The 21376-nt window shown below is 41.2% G+C and overlaps 1 protein-coding gene across 2 annotated transcripts in view; it reads left to right on the forward strand.

The window, feature by feature from the left end:
• Positions 1–3526: 3526 nt before the first annotated feature.
• The window catches only part of ABCC5 (ATP binding cassette subfamily C member 5), a 95562-nt gene continuing 77712 nt past the window's right edge, over positions 3527–21376 (forward strand). For both annotated transcript variants that reach the window (XM_039241661.1, XM_039241663.1), the window contains exons 1-2: positions 3527–3608; positions 7385–7568. In XM_039241661.1, coding sequence (XP_039097592.1) covers positions 7440–7568 — 129 coding nt within the window. In that variant the 5' untranslated portion in view covers positions 3527–3608; positions 7385–7439. The remainder of the gene's footprint in view (positions 3609–7384; positions 7569–21376) is intronic.

The raw sequence follows: 21376 nt of genomic DNA on the forward strand, positions 1-21376 counted from the left end.
TAGAAATCTTATTATACTTATAAATAAGTATACATTAAGTATAAATCTTTGGCCAAGGCTATCTGTAGACAGACAGAGATAGGACCTTAGGGTATTGAGGCTTGGCACCAGGGCTTCACAATGCTCATCTATTGTGTTTTGTTTTTTTTTTTCCTTTTAGCCTATAATTAATATATCTGGAGTATTTCAGGGAGATTTTTAGAAGCTTTTGATTTTATATGAAGGTATCAGATTTGCAGCTTTTGGTTTCCTAGTGTTTGAGGCATAGTAGGAAGCACTAATACTAATAACACCTCAGCAAGGTGGCTTGAGGTGTGCTGAGGAAAAGTTTTTCTATGCAACAGGTGCTTCAGGAATTCTCATCAGCAGATATAGATATAGTGACCTGTAAGAGTCTTCTGCTCAAGTGCATATATTCCCAGTGAGAGGAGAAATGATTTATTCCTATGACATTAAAACATTTTTATTATGAAATACTTAAAGCCACCAAAAAGTACAGCAAATGATATTAGAAGGACCTGTCCACTCACTCCTAACCATGTTAAAATTAACATGTATAAGTCATTACAATTTTTTTAATGTTTATTCATTTTTGAAAGAGAGAGAGGGTGCACTCATGCACATGCATGAGTGGGGGAATGGCGGAGACAGAGGGAGACACAGACTCTGAAGTCAGAGGCTCAACCAAATGAGCCACCCAGATGCCCCTATGTCATTTTAAAAGGAAATAAAATATTACAGAAACAGATGAACCTTTTGTGTCTCCCTCTCTGATCTTATATTTGTATTTCCAACACAAGCTATACCTCCAATTACACCTTGAAATTGTTGTTCATCATGCCCAGGTATTTTTTATGTTTTTAAGCACCTATATATGTATCCATAACCAACATATCACATTTTTACATATTTACGAAATAAATACAAATGGGGTTATACAATTTGAATCTTTTTGTAATTTATTTTTGCTCAACATTGTTTTTGAAACTTATACATACTGATACATTATAGCCCATGTTCTTTAAGTGCTATATAGTAGCTCATTGTACAAATACCATAATCTAGTTATCTGTTCCCTTGTTAATGGAATTTAGATTCTTTCAGTTATTACAGACAATGCACAATGAATATATCTCCTTTTATACATGTGGGAGAGGCCCTTTATAGCATCTTTTCTCATCTAACAGCATTAAGCCCTGATGCCCTAAGGTATTCACTGTATATAATGAATTAACTTCTCCCTTGGACATCTAGAATGAGACTAGATATGTGTCATCTTTGGGAGAATTGGGAAAATAGTCACTGAAATAATTTTGTTTAGGGCTTAATTCACTTGCAGAAGCCTCTTTAGAGAAAGGCTACCCTAGAGCATATATGTAGAAGTGGAATTTCTGGGTTCAAGGATAGGCATATGAGGTGGAAACCATTAGTTACCACTGAAATCTGTTCTTTCCTTCTTCCATCGTAATGGAATTGTAGACAGCTCATAGCTGCCTAGCTGAGGATTGCACTTCCCATTTTCCCTCTCATTTAGATGGGCCCAGATGATTAAATTGTCACTAGTAGAATGTGAATGGAAATGATGTATATTCCTTCCCTGCTGGTGCCTCAAGACCAGGTCACATATTTCCACATTCTTCCTATTTCCTTCCACCTGGGTGACTGGTGATGGCAATGAGTAGAATAATTTTGGAGTTATATGTTGAACCGGACAGAACCACCATCACCCTGGGTCTCTGACTATTGTTCTGGGATACTTACCTAAGGCTTTTATTTATGAGGGAAATAAACTTCTTGACTCTAAGCCACTAAATTTTAGGGGCCTGCTAGGGATCTAACAATACAGCCCTATAGCCTATTTCCAATCTACCAAATATGGCCAAACTTCTCTTTAATATGATTCTATCAATTGATACTCTGCCAGCAATGTGCAGAATATCCTGTTTTTCCAGATCCTTGACAACAGTTGGTGTTGTCAGGTTTTTATGTTTTCCCATGAGAAGGGCCTAAAACAGTATCTCATTGCTATTTTAACTTTAATTTCCCTGATTATTTTCCTGATTGGGTGTCTTTTCATGTTTGAATGGCTGTTCAGGTTTCCTTTACGGTGTGTGAATGGTCTGTCCCTATCATTTGCCTGTTTTCCTACCGGGTTATTTGTCCTTTATTATTGAATTGTAGAAATTATTTGTTTATTTTGTATCAAGAAACTTTGTTGGTTATAACTTGTGGGTTCGCTTTTCACTTTATGGCTCTGGTACAGAAATTGAAATTTAAATATAGTAAAAATGTATCAATCTTTCCTTTATTATTTGTGTTTACAAATTGTTTAAGAGGTTCTTCTCTACTCCCAAGGTCATAAAGTTATTTCACATTTTCTTCCAAACATTTTAAAGTTTTCCCTTTCAAAGGTCGGTCTTTGATCTACCTGAAATCGATTTTTCTGTGTGGGTTGAAGTAGGAATCCCTGAGTTCTTAAAAATACAGATAACCAATTGTCCCAACACTATTTATCCAAACTTCTTCCTTTTCTTACTGGTCTGTAATGTTTCCTTGGTCACAGATCATATTTACATATATGCACGAGTCTGTTCCCAGCCTCTTTGTTCTGTTGCATAGGCCTATTAATGCATGCTTATGCAGGAACACTGTGTTAATTAATCATGATATCTTAGTGTCTTCACACTAGCTAGTTGTGTAAAGATGGACAAGTCACTACCTTTTTTTTTTATAATCTCTGAAATGGAAAAGGTATACCTACAGTGTTGTTAGGGAGATTAAAGAAAGAAGAATTTCATGTAAAGTACCACATACAGAGTAGGTAGGCATTCAACAGAGAGCAGTGATGTTATGATCATGTTGAAAGTACGATGAAATACAAAGAGAAATACTGTGATCAATCTCTTTGGGAACCACAGTTTGATTTACAAAAAGGAGTGAGTTGGCACACCGTTTCCAAGCCTCTTGCTACTGTAGAAATTGTGATCCTGGCGTTTTATTATCTAGAAACCAGGTAGCACAAGGTTATGTGACGGACAATGGGATAACACTGATAAAGGTGATACCAGCTCTGGATGCAGGTCGAATGCTGAGCAAACAATCGTAAAATCTTAAGTGCCATAAAACACATGAGTTGGGGCTAGCTGATCGCTGATGACCTTCGCGGTATTTTCTGGTGCATAAACGGCCGCCCACCGTCTGCTCCGTCCTGCCTGCAAACACCCAGCCCCACCCCCACCCGCCTCCGAGCTACCATCAACCCTCCCGGCTACCCACTGGGGCACACGGCCTCAGAGAAGATTCCAGACAGGCTCCCAGAAGCTCTGAGAAGGATGGTGCAGAGCCAGGAGCGCGGTGGAAAGGAGGAGCAGCCGGCACCTCCTCCAGAGCTTCTGCGGCGCTTCTGGGAAATAGAGTCCTTCGCGGCGTGTCGAGCCTCGGGCTCCCGGAAGAGGGACTACAATTCCCTTCAGTCTTGGGGATTCTTTGTGCAGCACGCCTGCGCAGTCTGGCGGCCAATGCCGCTATAAAGGCTTGTTTTGCTCTGGGGCTGATGCTCGGGAGCGTGGTCGAGTGGCCGGTGCGGCCGTTTTGGAGCCGGGGCACAGGTAGGTAGCAGCTTCCATTTGCACCCCCTCCTTCTCTGTTGGTTGTCACGGGGGTCACCTCGGTATGCTCCCACCCTGGGTGGCGGGCTGGGATCGAGGGTAAGAGGAGGTTCAGGAGGAATCCGGAGAGCTGGGAAGCGCAGCCTGGCCTCCTTCTAGTCTCCCGCCGCCCCCTCCTCGGGACGCAATCCTTGAGGGCTGGCTCGTGCGGAAGTCCTGGCGTCGGAAGGCAGGTAGGGTGGGATGAGTGGTCGAGAGTGCTGGCTATATTCCCGGATGCGGCCACCAGGGGGTGCTGCGCCCGCGGCCCGTGGGTGTGGGTAGCCGTGGCCTCGTCAGGCCCAAACTGGCCGTGGGAACGCCCTAGGGTCAAGGCATCCCAGGTGAAGCTGACGAGAGAGAAGCCCCCCATCCTCATGCTTGTGGGGAGGGCGGCCTGGGGCACCCCCCGCTCAAGTCTTACACCGGCGATTCTGAGCTGCCAAGCGACCTTAGAAGTCATCCTCTCATTTTTTGCAAACGGGTAAATGGAGGTTCGTGACATAAGTACGCACAGCAAACCCTGGACAGAGCCAGGAATGGAGTCCTGATCTCTTGATTGTCATCAGTGCCTTTCCACTTCCACCACACAGAGCTGCATGTTGCTTTGTGTTTAGTGCACAGGGGTCATCTGGCTTCTGCACCGACGTGGGGAGGCGGGAGGCAGAAGGGCACAGGAATGATTGGCAAAGTTTCAGAAGGTTTTGAAGGAGGAGATGGATAGGTTATATTGGAATCTTTTGCCTAAGTAAAGGGTGCGGAAGGTTGGAGGCACAACAAGTGGGTTACCAGAGGGTGATGAATAGCTTCAGGTCTTCTTGTGCAGCTTGAGGGCCTGAATGAAATTCCCGAGGTTGGATACCTAAGGAATGTATAATGAAGGCAATTTGGAAACACCAGTCGGGCTAGTTACAGTTCTTGTAACCCCCCTCCCCCCATGCAGTTTCCTCTGCATCATTGTGCAGGGAGAATGTCTACATTTTTACCACTGGAAGGAGAACCTTGATTTAAAAAAAAAAAAAAAGGCAGCTGACTGGCCTCAACTCTGTTGATTTTGAATCTGGGCACTTCTTTGGGGTTCTACCGCTTTGGTTATTCTGCTAGTGCCCTTGTATAGCTCTGACTCAAAAAAAAAAATCCTTTCATTTTTTCCTTTCTTGATAGCTGAGTCAAGTTAGCATTGAAAAACAACTTTTTAACACCCGAAAGGAGAACAGAAGAAAACAGGGAAGTACAAATAGAGTCAAAAAGAGTAAAGCCTAGCGATCCTTTCTTGGTTGCTTTCTTCAGATTTGAGCTTGTTTCTTTCTAAAATCCATATGGATTCCTAGCTCTTGGGTGGCCTCAATGTGGGGTGCCAGATCTTATAACCCTGATACACAGAAGATGGAATTCTTATGTTCAAGGCCAAGAGATAGTAACTTTGTGCATACTCAAGGCCTGCCTACTCTCATGGCTATGCCTCTTTCCCCAGGAAATTAAAGAGTGTTAGAGGTAATGGAGACCTGCCCCTCACCTCCTTCATACATAGAATAACTTGGAATAAAATGATTGAAACACGCTTTAGTTATCATGAGTTCTTAGTCAGTTGAGATGAACTTTATGTTCTTCTTGACATGGCATTTGGAATTGTGAATTTGTTCGTTGGGCCACGTCCCTTTCAAACCCACTTCCTTCCTCTTTTCAAGATGGGACTTATCTGTACAGCTTCCACATAATCAGCTAGGTTAGGGAGCCTTTTGAAAGGAAGGTTGGAGTTCGGTGATCCCTCTAACAAGGATTACTCTGATCTGCAACCTGACATTGGGGACACCAGCAGATGCCAGGTCTGTTTATAGTTTAGGCTTAATGAGGTCTCAGTGACGTGATTGCTGTGTTCTTGGTTATAAGCCGGTGTTCTTTATGGTACAGTTTGTCCTTGGACAAGGTGACTTCTTTTTTTTTTTTTTTAAAGATAGGTAATTTAGCAGTATCAACTCAAGGTAGTTGAACTAGACTTCTGAAAGGCAAGAAGTTGAGCTTTCTCTGTGTGGAGGAGATTCAGTTCTTTTTTATTTAGTAAGTATTCTCCTTTTCTCTGATACCTTAGAAAATGAATTGTAGTTGTCAGAATTTTGTCTCCAGAGTAGTACTTTTAAGACACAGTGATAGCTAGGAAGTTATGGAATCCACAAGGCAACATAGCTATCCTTCTTTAATTTCTAGTGAGGCTAGTGTGAAAGGTGTTTTCTCAACTTGTGTCTGGGAAACTTTGAGCCATCTCAGAGTGGGGGAAATGTGTGTGTTTTATTTTTTCAGAATTAACCAGAGTTGGAACAGTATATTGATTAAAGTTAGCCAGGCAGGCAGGGGTTTAGAATAGAGTTTCAGGTAGATACTAGGTAAGATTTTGTAGCACAGGATGGGGAATTTGTGTTTTCTAATAATAGTTTTGTTGAGATATAAATTATATACCATGAAATGCACCCCTTAAAGTAAACCCAACTCAGTGTTGGGTTCACAGAATTGGGCGACCATCACCACTGTTTAATTTTAGAATACTTTGAGTACCCCAAGGGGAATTTGTTTTTAAAGTTAAAGTGTAATATTGTTGCGGCACCTGGGTGCTCAGTCGGTTAAGCATCCTACTTTGTCTCAGGTCATGATTTCACAGCTTGTGAGTTTGAGCCCCATGTCGGGCTCTGTGCTGACAGTTCAGAGCCTGGACCCTGCTTCACGTTCTGTGTCTCCATTTCTCTCTGCCCCTCCGGTGTTCGTGCTCTTTGTTTCTCTCTCAAAAATAAATAACCATTAAAAAAAAATTTTTTTTAAGTTAAGGTGTAATAATATTGTTTTGTTTTGCATTTAAGGTATAAATTTGTTTTGTATATTTATTGATGTAACGTCATGGAGCTTTAAAATAACACTTTTAAAATAACTAACCCCGGGGGGCGCCTGGGTGGCTTAGTCGGTTAAGCGTCCGACTTTCGCTTAGGTCATGATATCGCGGTTCGTGGGTTCGAGCCCCGCGTCGGGCTGTGTGCTGACTGCCAGCTCAGAGCCTGGAGCCTGTTTCGGAGTCTGTGACTCCCTCTCTCTCTGACCCTCCCCTGCTCACGCTCTCTCTTTCTCTCTCCTAGAAATGAATAAAAATATTAAAACATAAAATAAGCCATTACCTAATTATAAAAATGCAGAGATGGGATATATCATTGGTAGAATAAATGCTTTTTAAATTTTCATTTAGTAACATTTAGTAGGAGAAATGATATCCATTTTAAAATTGTGGAGTTTATAACGCTTGGAACAGACTTAAAATTCATCTTTTTTATGTAAAGACTTATCTGAATGCCCTCTATGTGGGTTTGAGCTTAGTTGAAGGCAGTGATATCTCTTTACTAGTATGTTTACTTTTTTCTCATGTTTCCTCCCCATCTCTTCACTAGTGTGTTTTTTTCCTAATCTTTTTTTCTCCCTTAGGGGTGGGAGGTGGTAATTCTTGATTCTAATACACTGATATTTTTTTCTTTAAAAAAATGAAATGGCACTTGAAAAACTTCTGAAAAATTATTTTTATAGATATAATGGTAGAAAACCTTAAAGCTTTTGCCCTTTTTTTCCTAGTTTAAAGTACTTTTGCAAATGATTAATGAAGCACAATTTAGGAAATCTGTTTCCTTGAGGAAATAAAGAAATATTTTAAAAATTCTAGTATAATTAACATATAGTGTTATTCTTTGATGAATTTTTAATTTCAGAAATTCTCAAGTGATACCAAAAGTCTGTGAGCCCTGGCACCTCTACTCAGAAAAGATGAAGGATATCGACATAGGAAAAGAGTATATCATCCCCAGTCCTGGTTACAGAAACGTGAGGGAGAGAACCAGCACTTCTGGGCAGCACAGAGACCGCGAGGATTCCAAATATAAGAGAACTCGACCGGTCAGTATTTCATTTCCTGAATCCCTTTTCTTACCTGCTTGTTGCATTAGACTACACCTTCTTTTTTCATATAATGCATAATTAAAAAGAAATTTCATTTTTGTTGTTGGCTTTAGATCACTGGTAAGAATTTGTGGTTACATAGAAAGGAGGAGAGGTTGGCTTCAGCCTCCCACCTATTTCTCCTTTTGAGTTCCCCTCTCTCCTTCTTATACTGCCCTTTGGTGCCTTCTGAAAAGGCTTTGCTTAAGAGAAGTCACCTCATAGGGATGGGGATGGGGGTGCTAGAGAGGGAGGAGAGGGAATAGGAACCATTAAACTTCATTCATGTACTTAGGGGCGCCTGGGTGGCTCAGTCGATTGAGTGTCAGACTCTTGATCTTGGCTCATGGTCCCAGTGTTGTGGGATCGAGCCCTTCGTTGGGCTCAATGCTGAGTGTACAGCCTGCCTTAAGATTCTTTCTCTCTTTCTGTCTCTCTCTCAAATAAAAAACAAAACAAAACAAAATACCCCCAAACTTCATTCATGTATTTAAAATTGTGGGTTTTTTTATTTTTTTATTTTTTGCCTCTGCCTGTGTTGTCTGTCTTTAAAATGTGAATCCTTTGGAGAAACTCATGCAGATTTCAGAGTACTAGAAAACTTCTAGATTGTTGTAGTATAATCAGTAAGTTTTCTGAGGAAATCATGGATGTGAAGGAACCTTTAGATAAAAATTTTGTTTTCTTCAAGGGAAATAATGAATATACATTAGAATTTTTTAAATTAATTATTTTAAATGTTTATTTGAGAGCAGGGGAGGGGCAGAGAGAGAGGGAGACACAGAATCTGAGGCAGGCTCCAGGCTCTGAGCTGTCAGCACAGAGCCCAATGCGGGGCTCAAACACACAATGAGATCATGACCTAAGCTGAAGTCAAACACCTAGCCAACTGAGCTGCCCAGGTGCCCCATGAATATACATTTTAAAATAGAAGAAATATCTTTCTTCTGAAAAAAAAATACCTTTTCTTCAATTGCAAAAATAACTAATAAGGAAGAATGGGGTGACTGGGTCTAGGAAGGTAAGGTTTGTATTTATGTACAGTATTTATTATGTGAAAATTTGAGAATCAGAAAAACTTTGCAGCTGACACTGGGGTTTCATCAGCCTGACTTTACCTGTCCCTCTTTGGTATATGAAAGCTGTTGTCTTATTAAACAACATTTTCTCACTAATAGGTGTTTTCTGTCCACACTATATATATATTTTTTAAGCTTATTTATTTTGAGAGAGAGAGAGAGAGAGAGAGAGAATCCCAAGCAGGTTCTGTGCCACCAGCTCAGGGGCTGATAAGGGGCTTGAACCCACGAACTGTGAGATCATGACCTGAGCCAAAATCAAGAGTCAGATGCTTACCCGACAAAGCCACCCAGGTGCCCCTGTCTCCACTGTATATTATATAGTGCCTTCCTATTCAAGCTTAACTTTGGAAAAGAGTCAATGTAATTACTGTCAAATCCTTAAGGTGCCAGTTTTATTACTTGTTTGTGTTGTTTGTCTAGGCCTTATGTTAATTAACCACGTATTGAATATCTCCTGAGCGCCAGGCACTGTCAGTATAGCACTTAACTCTAGAAAAAGTCACAAAGGTAACACCTGGAGCAGGACTTTGAAGGGTGCTTAAGTAGGGATACTTTCAAGTTACTATGATATCCGTGGTTTGATGGTTTATGAATAAAATGGTATTGATAGTAGAACCTGACTCATTGGATTTTTGAGGATTAAATGAAATAATGCATATAAAATGTTTAGACTGATGTCTGCCATTCTAAGATGGTGTTTTAACGTTCTAAATGTTAGATCTTAGAACTAGTTGTCTTGAGCTTAGGATGTGAAACAGAAAATTCTGCATGCCATGCTAAGGAATCTTTCTCTATAGGCACTGGGGAGCTATTGGAAGTTATTGAGGAGAGTTTTCCCTCTCTTTTTATTCTGAGATAATTATGCAAAGAGATTCCACATATACTTTATTCAGCTTCCCCCAATGGTAACTTCTTGCATAAAACTATAGCACAATAGGGGTGCCTGGGTGGCTCAGTTGGTTAAGTGTCTGACTTCGGCTCAGGTCATGATCTCATGCTTGTGGGTTCAAGTCCCGCATTGTGCTCTCTGCTGACAGCTCAGCAGAGCCTGGAGCCTGCTTCGGGTTCTGTGTCTCCCTCTCTCTCTCTGCCTCTCCCCTGCTCGTGCTATCTTTCTCTCAAAAATAAAATAAACATTAAAAAAAAAAAAACTATAGCACCACATCTCAATGATACAATCCACCAACTTACTAAGAATTATCCAGTTTTGTGGTTTTGTGTGCACTCGTTTGCATGTGTATATTCTGTGCAGTTTTTTTGCACGTGTAGATTTGTGTGACCACCACCACAGTCAGGACACAAAACAGCACCATCATCAGGATCTCTCTTGCTGCCCTCACCTCCCTCACACAGTCATCTCCCTTCCCCTTGTCCCCAGTCTCTGGCAGCCTCTAATCTGTTCTCTACCTTGACAGTTTTGTCAGTTTAAGAATGCTATGGGGGGCACCTGGCTGGCTCAGTCAGTTGAGTGCCCAACTCTTGATTTTGGCTCAGGTCATGATCCCAGGGTTGTGGGATTGAGCTGCTTGTTGGGCTCTGCACCGAGCATGAAGCCTGCTTGAGATTCTGTTTCTCTGCCCCTCTCCCCTGCTACTTGCTCTGTCTGTAAAAAAAGAAAGAAAAAAAAAAAGAATGCTATATAGATGGAATCACATAATGTGTAACTTTTGAGATTGGTTTTTTTCACTGTGCATAATTCCCTTGAGATCCATCTCATTTAATATGTGTATCAGTACTTTCTTTTTGTAAGTAGTATTCCATATTTTAGATAGTTCTTTCCTTTTCACTGTGAGTACTATTCGATGTTATAGATGAACCATAGTTTGTTTAACCATTCATTTGTTGAAGGACATTTTGGGTTATTTCTAGTGTGTGGCTGTTACAAATAAAGCTGCCTTGAACATTTGTATATAGTATTTTGTGTGAATAAACTCTCATTTGTCTGGATAAATGCCCAGGAATGCAGTTGCTGGGTCATATGGTAAGTGCATGTTTCTTTGTATAAGAAACTTCAGTACTCTTTTCCAGAGCAGCTATACACTTTTCCATTCCCACCAGCAATATATGAGTGATCCAGTTCCTCTGCATTCTTGGCAGTATTTGGTGTTATTATCATTTTTATCTTAGCCATCCTGATAGGTATGTCTGATATCTCATTGTGGTTTTCATTTGTGTTACCCAAGGGCTAAAGATACTGAGCTGAGAAGGGATTGTTAAGACTCGATTTTTATCTTAGGAAGGTTAGTTTTGAGACAGTGTAGAAAAAACCTGCATAAGGGGCGCCTGGGTGGCTTAGTCGGTTAAGCGTCCGACTTTCGCTTAAGTCATGATCTCGCGGTTCGTGGGTTCGGGCCCCGCGTCTGGCTCTGTGCTGACTGCCAGCTCAGAGCCTGGAGCCTGTTTCAGTCTGTGACTCCCTCTCTCTTTGACCCTCCCCTGCTCACGCTGTCTCTCTCTCTCCCTCTCTCCTAGAAATAAATAAAAACCTTAAAAAAAAAAATTTAAAAAACCTGCATATGAGAGAGAGAAAATATAAGGAGCAGTCGGGAGGTGGGGCACCTGAGTGGCTCAGTTGGTTAAGCGTCCGACTTCAGCTCAGGTCATGATCTCACAGTTGGTGGGTTCGAGCCCCACATCGGGCTGTGCTGACAGCCAGCTCAGAGCCTGGAGCCTGTTTCAGATTCTGTGTCTTCCTCTCTCTCTGACTCTCCCCTGCTCATGCTGTCTCTCTCTCAGAAGTAAATAAAAACATTTAAAAAAAAAAAAAAAAGGAGCAGTCAGGAGGCTCCAGTGACAATCTACGTGAGAGAGGCTGGGAATCTGCATCCAACCAAGCATCATAGCAAAGATAGATGAGAGGAGGGACAGGGGTGTCTCTGGAAGAGAAGGACATATTGGGAGGTCTGGGATTGGTGGTAAGAGTTTAAAACTATTAATGGATGTATAGGAAGAGAAGAAGATGATTCAGGAGGTGAGAATGAGTTTGCTGTGGTTTTGAGTGCATCCAGATAAAATGATCAGTAGACCGAGCACAGGCAAGTAGAGTAGGAAAAGACAAATTTGAAGTCATTAGTGTGTCCATGTAGATGAAGCCTTGGGAGTGAGCAGGGATGGTTTATAGCCCAGGGAGAGGAGGAACCTAGGAAGCTATTGTGTGTGGTCTGGTGAAATTTCTAGGGATGGGATACCCTTCCAGTTGGTTAGAGTAGAATTGTCATTAGGATGTGCAGAGGCAGCAGCCAGCTTTTCCTCTGCAGGTGGAGAAGAACTGTTGTGCCCTTTGTCCCCTAATTTATTAAGTCAGGTGCCAGACAGCAAGTTTCCTTCATGTGATCGAGTCTTATCTTGAAGAAACAGGAAGGCTGTTACTACTTTTATAAAATTTCAAGACTCCACATGAACTTTACTTTCGCTATCCTTTCATGTTTCCCAGACTTTTGTTTCATTTATTTATTAAAAAAAATTTTTTTACATTTATTTATTTTTGAGAGACAGAGTGAGACAGAGCATGAGTGGGGAAGGGGCAGAGAGAGAGAGAGGGAGACACAGAGTCTGAAGCAGCCTCCAGGCTCTGAGCTGTCAGCACAGAGCCCGACGCAGGGCTCGAACCCACAGTGAGATCGAGACCTAAGCTGAAGTCAGACGCTTAACAGACTGAGCCACCCAGGCGCCCCTCCCAGACTTTTAAATTTGAGTACTGTTTTCATGATTTTTATCTTATCCTTGTGTCCTCTGAAATTTTTTTTTACTTGAAGTATTTCTTTTAATCTACTAGGTTTTTTCTTTTGGCTCAGTCTTGACCTAAGCAATAAATAAATAAAATAATAATTTATGCTGCCTGTTTTTTTAATATATATGTTAAAATGAATACATAACTGTCAAGTGTTTTTAACAAGTTCACATACTGGGGCGCCTGGGTGGCTCAGGTCACGATCTCATGGTACATGAGTTTGAGACCCTCGTTCAGCTCTGTGCTGATAGTGAGGAACCTAAAGCCTGCTTTAGATTCTGTGTCTTCCTCTCTCTCTGCCCTTCTCCAACTCACGCTCTGTCTGTCTGTCTCTTTCTCAAAAATAAATATTAAGGGGCGTCTGGGTGGCTCTGTCGGTTAGGCATCTGACTTCAGCTCAGGGCATGATCTCACGGTTTGTGGGTTCGAGCCCCACATCCGGCTTTGTGCTGACAGCTTGGAGCCTGGAGCCTGCTTTGGTTTCTGTGTCTTTCTCCCTCTCTGCTCCTCCCCGGCTAATGCTCTGTCTCTCTCTGTCCCTCAGCAATAAATAAATGTTAAAAATTTTTTTAAAAAAATAAACATTAAAAAAATTTTTTAATAAAAAAAAAAAGCTTTGTCTAGTACATTATACTTTCAGAGATTTGACCCTGAAAGATTTTCTGTACGGATTAAGGGTATGTGAATTTGTCTATGGCCTTGTGTTTTCAGAGTCAGGAATATTACCTGTGAGTCTGTTTGCTGTTAAGAAGGAGAGCAGGATGAAGGAGATTAGTATTTGCAGGCTCTGCATTATTTTTCTCTTGATTGATACTCAGTGACTCAGCAGATTTTCTGGACAGTCAGTGATAGGATGAGTAAGAATACCTGCTTTTTTTTTTTTCTCCTTTTCTTTTCCCTGTAGGCATCCATAAAGCTTTATAAAGCTCAGTACGGGTGTGTGATACGGTTATCTGGCTTGGCGCCAGGTGTTGGTTTCCAATAGCAGCCTGGAGCCCTCTGCGGGAGATGACAACAGCAGTGCTATTGGTGCAGAGCCCAGTGGCTTTCTTGCACGGTGAAATGAATGTACAGTGCCATGGGTCTCCTGAGGTTGGCCTGCTGCCGTGATCATGAGCTTTTACTCTGTCTGCAGTAGGGCTGCTGCTGCTTTCCTAGGAAATGCTGCTTCAGGGGAATAAATATAGCCTGTTGGCCTGAGTTGAAGGAGCCTCCTGTCGAAAGGGAAGAAGACTATTGGAACCAGCTTAATGTATTTTAAGCAGTTATAAATACCTAAGCCTTTATTTTGTTAAGATGCATAATCTGGATGTTACAAATGGTTAATGAAAACTTTTTTTCAATGAAATCTTGGTTCTGCTTTTAGGCAGCCTTCTGCTAATGCTTTCTTTAATGTCTCACCATTCTTTCCCTTTTTTTTTTTTTTTTAAATTTTTATTTTTATTTTATTTCTAGGAGAGAGAGAGAGAGAGACAGCGTGAGCAGGGGAGGGTCAGAGAGAGAGGGAGATACAGACTCTGAAACAGGCTCCAGGCTCTGAGCTGGCAGTCAGCACAGAGCCCAATGCAGGGCTCGAACCCACGAACCGCGAGATATGACCTGAGCGAAAGTTGGACGCTTAACCGACTAAGCCACCCAGGCGCCCCGACTTTCCCTTTCTTTTAATAAAAAATAAACAGGTCAATGCCAGGAACAGGAATCTGGGCCTTCAGAGGTCTTTGTCAATGATCGAACCTGTCAATATCAAATTACAGATTAATGTGAAGTTAATTTGGTGCACTGACATTCACTAATTAGCAGAATTAAGCTTGTCTGTCCCTTCCCTTCTTATCCTCTCTTTAGGGAGTTAGCCTATTTAGGTAATTAGATCTTACATATGTTTTAATTATTTAAGATTATTTTGTAAATTAGCTTTTCAAGGAATCAACCTAGCTCTGTTATTAGATATCAGATGAAAACTTCTGTTTACCAAAGCAGATATGGTGTTAAGCAGACACTTGGTTTTCTTAAATGTTATATTCTCACATTAGAAAGATAGCCAGACTACCCTGATCATCACTTCTATGTTGCTTCTCACCATTGTTAGCAGTTGTACCCCGCACAGGGGTCACATGACAGAACCCTAACGTCTTATACTAACATCTTATACTAAGCATTTAACATGGTTGTATGCATGGTACTAGGCGCTGAAGGAAGGTTTTTGTTTTTGTTTTTTATGTTTATTTATTTTTGAGAGACAGAGAGAAGGAGACACAGAATCTGAAGCAGGCTCCAGGCTCTGAGCTGTCAGCACAGAGTGCAACATGGAGCTCAACTCACAGAGATCATGACCTGAGCCGAAGTCAGACACTTAACTGACAGAGCCACCCAGGTACCCCGGCAGGAAGTTTTATTTACAAATTATACTTTGGATTAAAAAACAACAACACACATTTATTTATTTGAGAGATAAAGTGTTGGGGGGAAGGGAAGGTCAGAGAGAGAGGGAGAGAGAGAATCCCAAGCAGGCCCCACACTGTCAGCACGGAGACCTACGAGGGGCTCGATTTCACAAATTGTGAGATCATGACCTGAGCCGAAATTAAGAGTCAGGTGCTTAACAGACTGAGCCACCTAGGCACCCAGATTTTTTTTTTTAAGCTGATGCCAACAGTCTTGAAGAAATTTTGTCAAATGCAAAAGATCAAAATTCTACTGTCTAAATCTAAATCTCAGTCTAGGCTGCATATGAAAGTCACTTGTAGAACGTTAAAAACTGTATCTGTGCAGGGCCCAAACCAGACTGATTAAACCAGTCTCTGGAGTAGGGTGCCAGCATCCATGTTGTTTTAAATTTGCCCTGGGGATTGTAATGTAACCAGCATGAAGAATCTCTGCTCTGGATCTCATGGAATAAAGTTTATTCTATCCCCTCCACCAGTGGGGCTCCAGGTGTTTCCTGTAAGTCTTTTCCTCCCCTCCTGACTAATTTTCAGTTTAATCCTTTGAAACCTTATCATTGTAATAACAAAGTTAATCTCACTCCCCAGTGTAATAGGAACTTTGTTTTTTTGTTTTGTTTTGTAATAGGAACTTTGAATAAGTTCCTTGGAATTTAGCTTTATATGAAGCAATTAAAAGCTCTCAAATTCCTGCCAATTATTGGGTAATGCTAGACTATGAATTGCAGAAAAATACCTATTTGCCATGGTATTGGTGTTAAATTACATCCATTGGTTTTATGGATGAACCCATCCGTGAAGGCTGCCTTCTAGAATTTTACTATCCCTCTTGATTGAAGTGACTACTATTTCATGAAGTTCTTTTTTTTTTTTAAATGTTTTATTTATTTCTAGGAGAGAGAGACAGCGTGAGCAGGGGAGGGTCAGAGAGAGAGGNAATGTTTTATTTATTTCTAGGAGAGAGAGACAGCGTGAGCAGGGGAGGGTCAGAGAGAGAGGGAGTCACAGACCGAAACAGGCTCCAGGCTCCGAGCTGGCAGTCAGCACAGAGCCCGACGCGGGGCTCGAACCCACGAACCGCGAGGTCATGACCTAAGCGAAAGTCGGACGCCTAACCGACTAAGCCACCCAGGCGCCCCTCATGAAGTTCTTAAGGGAAGAGCTTGAGATAGTCAGGTTATGTTTTTAACCCACTGGAGTAAGGATGGAATGAGAATTATGAGAGGACATGTCCTTTGTAGTTTTCTTTAAGTTGTTGGCGGTTGGGAGGATGGGAATGCCTGAAGTCAGCTGGTCTTAGGAAGGCGTCAACTGTTTTATTTTTTCTCTAATTTAAAAACATTTTAATTTCTTTTTGATTTAATTTTTAATATTTTGAGTCTCTTGAAACCTGAGTCTGATCATACAAGAATTACCTTAAAGAGTTTATGTGTCTAGATGTTTGTCATAAAGGCAGCTTCAGGGGAGGGACATCTCAGAAAAACTTTTACTTGGGTCAGAAAAGTTTATAAGAGGCTGTCCATTCTGTGTTTGTGTTAAGATCTTGTGAATTAAGGAGAGGAGAGAGAGAATATGCTGTAGTGTCTGAGGCCAGTCTATTCTGATTGTATCCCAAATACTGCCCTTTTTTAAGCTTATTTATTTATTTTTGAAAGAAAGAGTAGGGTAGGGCCAGAGAGAGAGGGGGGCAGAAAATCTGAAGTGGGCTCTGTGCTGACAGCAGCGGGGCTCGAACCCACGAACCCGTGAGATCATGACCAGAGCCAAAGTCAGACGCTTAACCGATGAGCCGCCCAGGCGCCCCTAAATACTGCTGTCTTTGCGGAGTGGCCAGATAGGAGTGCTCCAGCCTTTAATCCCCTCGAAAGCTGAGAGGCGCCTCTGCACTGCCAGTTGATTCCTGCCATCCCCGCATTCAGGAACAACTTGGATGAATCCTCAGCCCCCAGGCTTAGGAAGCCTGCGCTGCTGTTGTCCTGCTGTCAGGAAGGGATTGTTCAGCCTGGAGAATGATTTCTGGCCCCTTGTATCTTGTCCCAGGGGCCTCCATGCAGGGGAAAACCCACGGTTGCCCTGTCAGCAGACATTCCGCTCTGGCAGCCTGTTAAAATGAGATGGGACAAACCAGTTAAGCGGTGGCCATGCTGTGTGATAGGTGTGCTGATTATCTGCCACGGGGATGGTGTTAGTGTGCACAGAGGAGGGGAAGTCTCGTACGCAGTTATCTCCCTTTGCTTATGGATCGAATGTTCCTTGTTTCCCTCACCAGATGGACATGAATATGACTGTGTGTTTCCCTGACCTTTATTTGAACCATAGCAGACCGTGGATTTCATTGACCCCTTTTAGCTCCCCTGATACCCCCCACTGTGCCCATTACCATTACCTTGGTAGGACAGAAAATGCTCAGTATCTTGTAGCTACATAATCCCCAGGAAGATATAAATGGCAGTAGTATTTCCTTGTTTAATGTTTTCTCAACTCCTGGATCAAGCAGTATTTTTCCCTTTGGAATGCATCGACTGCTGCAGAGGCCTTTCTCTGGCTGAGTCCTCTGGCCATGGAAAGCCTTTCCATCTGCAGTGCCTGTCAAGAGAAGTAAGGAGAAATGGGCGCCCTTATCTCTTCTCAGGAGAAACTGTTAAAAGTTACTCCTGAAAAGGATTTAAACTACTGTAACATAAAAAACAAATAGGCCTCATAAAATACACTCCACCCTGGGTCAGCATGCACAAAATACTAACGATATAAGCTGTTCAGCTGCTTAGGACTACCTTAGCACTACTGACATTTTGAGGCCAGATAATTCTTAGTTGTGGGGGGTAGTTCTCTGCACTGTACGATGTTCAGCAGCATCTCTGGCCTCTACCCACTGGATGAACAGTTGTGACAACCAAATATGTCTCCAAACATTGCCAAGTGTCCCCTGGGCAAGAAAAATCACCCTCTTTGAGAACTGCGGGGCTCCACACACTGTGTAATACTGTGGCCACATGTCGCTGAGCATTTGAAATATGTGCAATCTGAATTGAGATGTGCTGGATATATAAAATACACAGTGGGGCGCCTGGGTGGCTTAGTCAGTTAAGCGTCTGACTTTCGCTTAGGTTGTGATCTCGCGGTTCGTGGGTTCGAGCCCCGCGTCGGGCTCTGTGCTGACGGCCAGCTCAGAGCCTGGAGCCTGTTTCAGTCTATGACTCCCTCTCTCTGACCCTCCCCTGCTCATACTGTCTCTCTCTCTCTCTCTCTCCTAGAAATAAATAAAAACATTAAAAAAAAAATACACAGTGGGGGGCACCTGGGTGGCTCAGCCGGTTAAGTGTCTGACTCTTGTTTTGTCTCAGGTCATGATCTCATGGTCTTGCTGACAGAGTGGAGCTGGAGCTAGCTTAGGATTCTCGGTCTCTCCCTGTCTCTCTGCCCCTCCCCTGCTCACACTGCCTCTCTCAAAATAAATAAACTTTAAAAAAAATACACACTAGATTTCAAAGACTGTACAAAAAAGGAGTGCAAAATATCTCATTAGTAATTTTTATTATTACATTTTCACATTACATAATTAATGTAATATTTATTATATATTACATTAAAATGTAAATAGCATTAGATTATTACAATTTTATTGATTATGTATTTATAAGATAATATTTTCTATTGGATTAAATAAAATATATTATTGAAATTAATTTCACCTGTTTTTATTTACTTTTTAAATGTAGCTACTAGAAAAACTTAAATTACATTTGTGACTTGCCTTATATTTCTATTGGACAGCACTGAGCTGATCTAATTGACCAAATATAGTTTAGCCATTATTTTGTATTAGGTTTTTAGTACACATTAAACCATTGGATTAAAATTATTTTTTTCTTTCGAAAATTTTCCTTCATACATTACTATCATAAAGACCGAGAATATGTACAGTGTTATATATTACCAGTTTGCTCTCCTGAGTACCTGACAGTGGCATATTAAAATTACTTTGATGTTCAGGGGCGCCTGGGAGGCTCAGTTAGTTAAGCAAGCATCCAACTCTTGATTTCCACTCAGGTCATGATCTCCTGGTTCGTGGGATTGAGTCCCAGGTCAAGCTCTGCACTCTCTCTCTGCCTCTCTCTGGCCCTCTCCTGCTCTTTCTCTCTCTCTCAATAAGCAAATAAACATTAAAAAAAAAAAAAGAGCAAAAGGAAAACTGGTTTAAAAACAAATCAGTTCAATGTTCAGATTATGTATGTCTTAACACTTACCTCCTTCTTGTATTGGAAGTATATAAAGTTGTATCTTAAAATTTAATATATTTCTCAATTCATGACATTGAATTTAGAGGCTGAGAGAAAGAAGCTTTTGAACCAATTTAGTAGATTATTCTGGATTTTGACCTTTTGTAAATACTAGAATGTAACCTGCATGAAGGTAGTGATTTAGAGATGTGGGGTCTGTTCATTCTTGCATCTCTAGCACCTACAACAGTACCTGGCACATAGTAGGCCCTCCAATAAATACTTAATGAATAGATTTAAAAAAATTGTATATTTTGGGGCACCTAGATGGCTCGTTCAGTTGGTTAAGCATCTGACTTCAGCTCAAGTCATGGTTTCACCTTTTGTGGGTTCAAGCCCTGCATCAGACTCTGTGCTGACAGCTCAGAGCCTGGAGCCTACTTTGGATTCTGTATCTTCCTCTCTTTCTCTGCCCCTCCCCTGTTCACACTCTGTCTCCCTCTCTCTCAAAAATAAATAACCATTAAAATTTTTTTTTAAAATCATATATTTTTCAGTAAAAGCTGGCTGTTGAAATATATCAGTTAGCTTGTCTTTAGCTTTATTCTTCTTCCCCTTAATGTTAATTTCATTATGCAAACATTTTCCTTTTTATATTTGAACTCATCCATCTTGCCTTTGAGAAGTTTCTGGCTTTGGGGGAAAATGGAGGCTATCTCCCTCCCATAGCTCAACTAAATATGCAATTTAATTCTCTTCTACTTATTTCATCTTTTTAATGTAACTTTTGGGATTAATCCCAGCTGTATTAATATATGGTATATCTTTTAGATGTTGGAGTTGCCAATTTCCAATGTGGGGGGCATTTCCTCTTCCCCCACAACACCAGGCAGTTCTTGGATACCAGCAGAATATCTGAGAGTTCAACTCAATTCTGACCCTACCCCAAGACAGCATCAGATTCTACATGTTAAGGGCTCAGACCTCTAAGACTGCCCTCCGTCCCTCAACTTTAGATGCTAGTCTCCAGTCCCAGTTTGTTTGTTATTTTTACTTTTGACCGACTGGCTATAGATTGAAGATTCTAACAACCTCTTCCTTAAAGTTCTTTGAATTCACTAGAGCAGCTCACAGAATTCAGGGAGACACTTACTGACATTTATCAGTTTATAAAGATATGATAAGCCATGTGAATGAGCAGCTAGATGAAGAGAAACACAGGGCGAGGTGTGGGGAAAGAGCATGAATCTCCAGGTGCACCAGTCTCCCAAAATCCCCATGTATTCCCCATCCTGGAAGCTGTCCAAACCCAGTCTTTTTGAGTTTTTACAGAAGTTTCATTATATAGTCTTTATTGACTAAGTTATTGGCCATTGGCTGATTCAGCCTGCAGTCGCCTGGTGGGAGGCAGGACTGGAAGTTCCAGGGCTTTAATCACATGTTTGGTCCTCCTAGCAACCGGTGAGTTGCAACAGTCACTTTCATTACGACCATAAAAGACACCTTTATCACTCTCTAGGAAATGCTGAGGGGTTTTAGAGCTATGATCCAGTAACTATGGATGAAGACCAAATATATATGAGAAATGTATTTTGGTGTTCTGAGTGACCAAATATACATTTCTATATTTGAATATTATACTTGAATATTACTATTTCACAGCGTGAAACCTGGATCTCAATGAATTCATCTTTAATCTGTTATTTGTTTTTCCCAACAATATTCACTGAATCATGTTTCTCTACCCTGTTAATTTATGCTCTTGTACAGCAAGCCCTTATAGTCTAAATACGTTAAGTCTTTTCTCTTGGTTCATTTCCATTTTTAATCCTTTCAACCTTAGAATCTTGATAACTCACTTTACAGAAGTTAATGTGGTAGGATAAGTTTATTTTTATCTTTAAACAGACATATTCTTTTTTTCCTGGCATGCTTGGCCAGGTAAGCTTTTTTAGGAAGCCTAGAGAGGAGGAGAAGTTAGGCCTACAATCAAATAGTTGGAAGGATGAGACATCTGTACGGTTACTGTCAGGGAGGTATAAAGATAATTTTATTTTGTTTCAGTATAAGTCTATAATGTGTCTGTCTTTAACATCTGTTCATCTTTGGTTTAAAAATAATCAGGAAGCACATTTTTTATTTTTGCAATTAAATAAAATAGTTGCATTCTAGTGTTCTAATCATGTACTTGTGACTTTGAGTTTGGAACTACCATTTGCTTATCATGAGGTTAGTTGAGAGAGTCAGAGCTAGAGAGTCATAGTTTATTTTAATCTGATACTCACCCTGAAGA

Source organism: Hyaena hyaena, unplaced genomic scaffold (assembly GCF_003009895.1).
Source record: "Hyaena hyaena isolate Hyena2069 unplaced genomic scaffold, ASM300989v1 scaffold_199, whole genome shotgun sequence".
Classification (NCBI taxonomy): domain Eukaryota; kingdom Metazoa; phylum Chordata; class Mammalia; order Carnivora; family Hyaenidae; genus Hyaena; species Hyaena hyaena.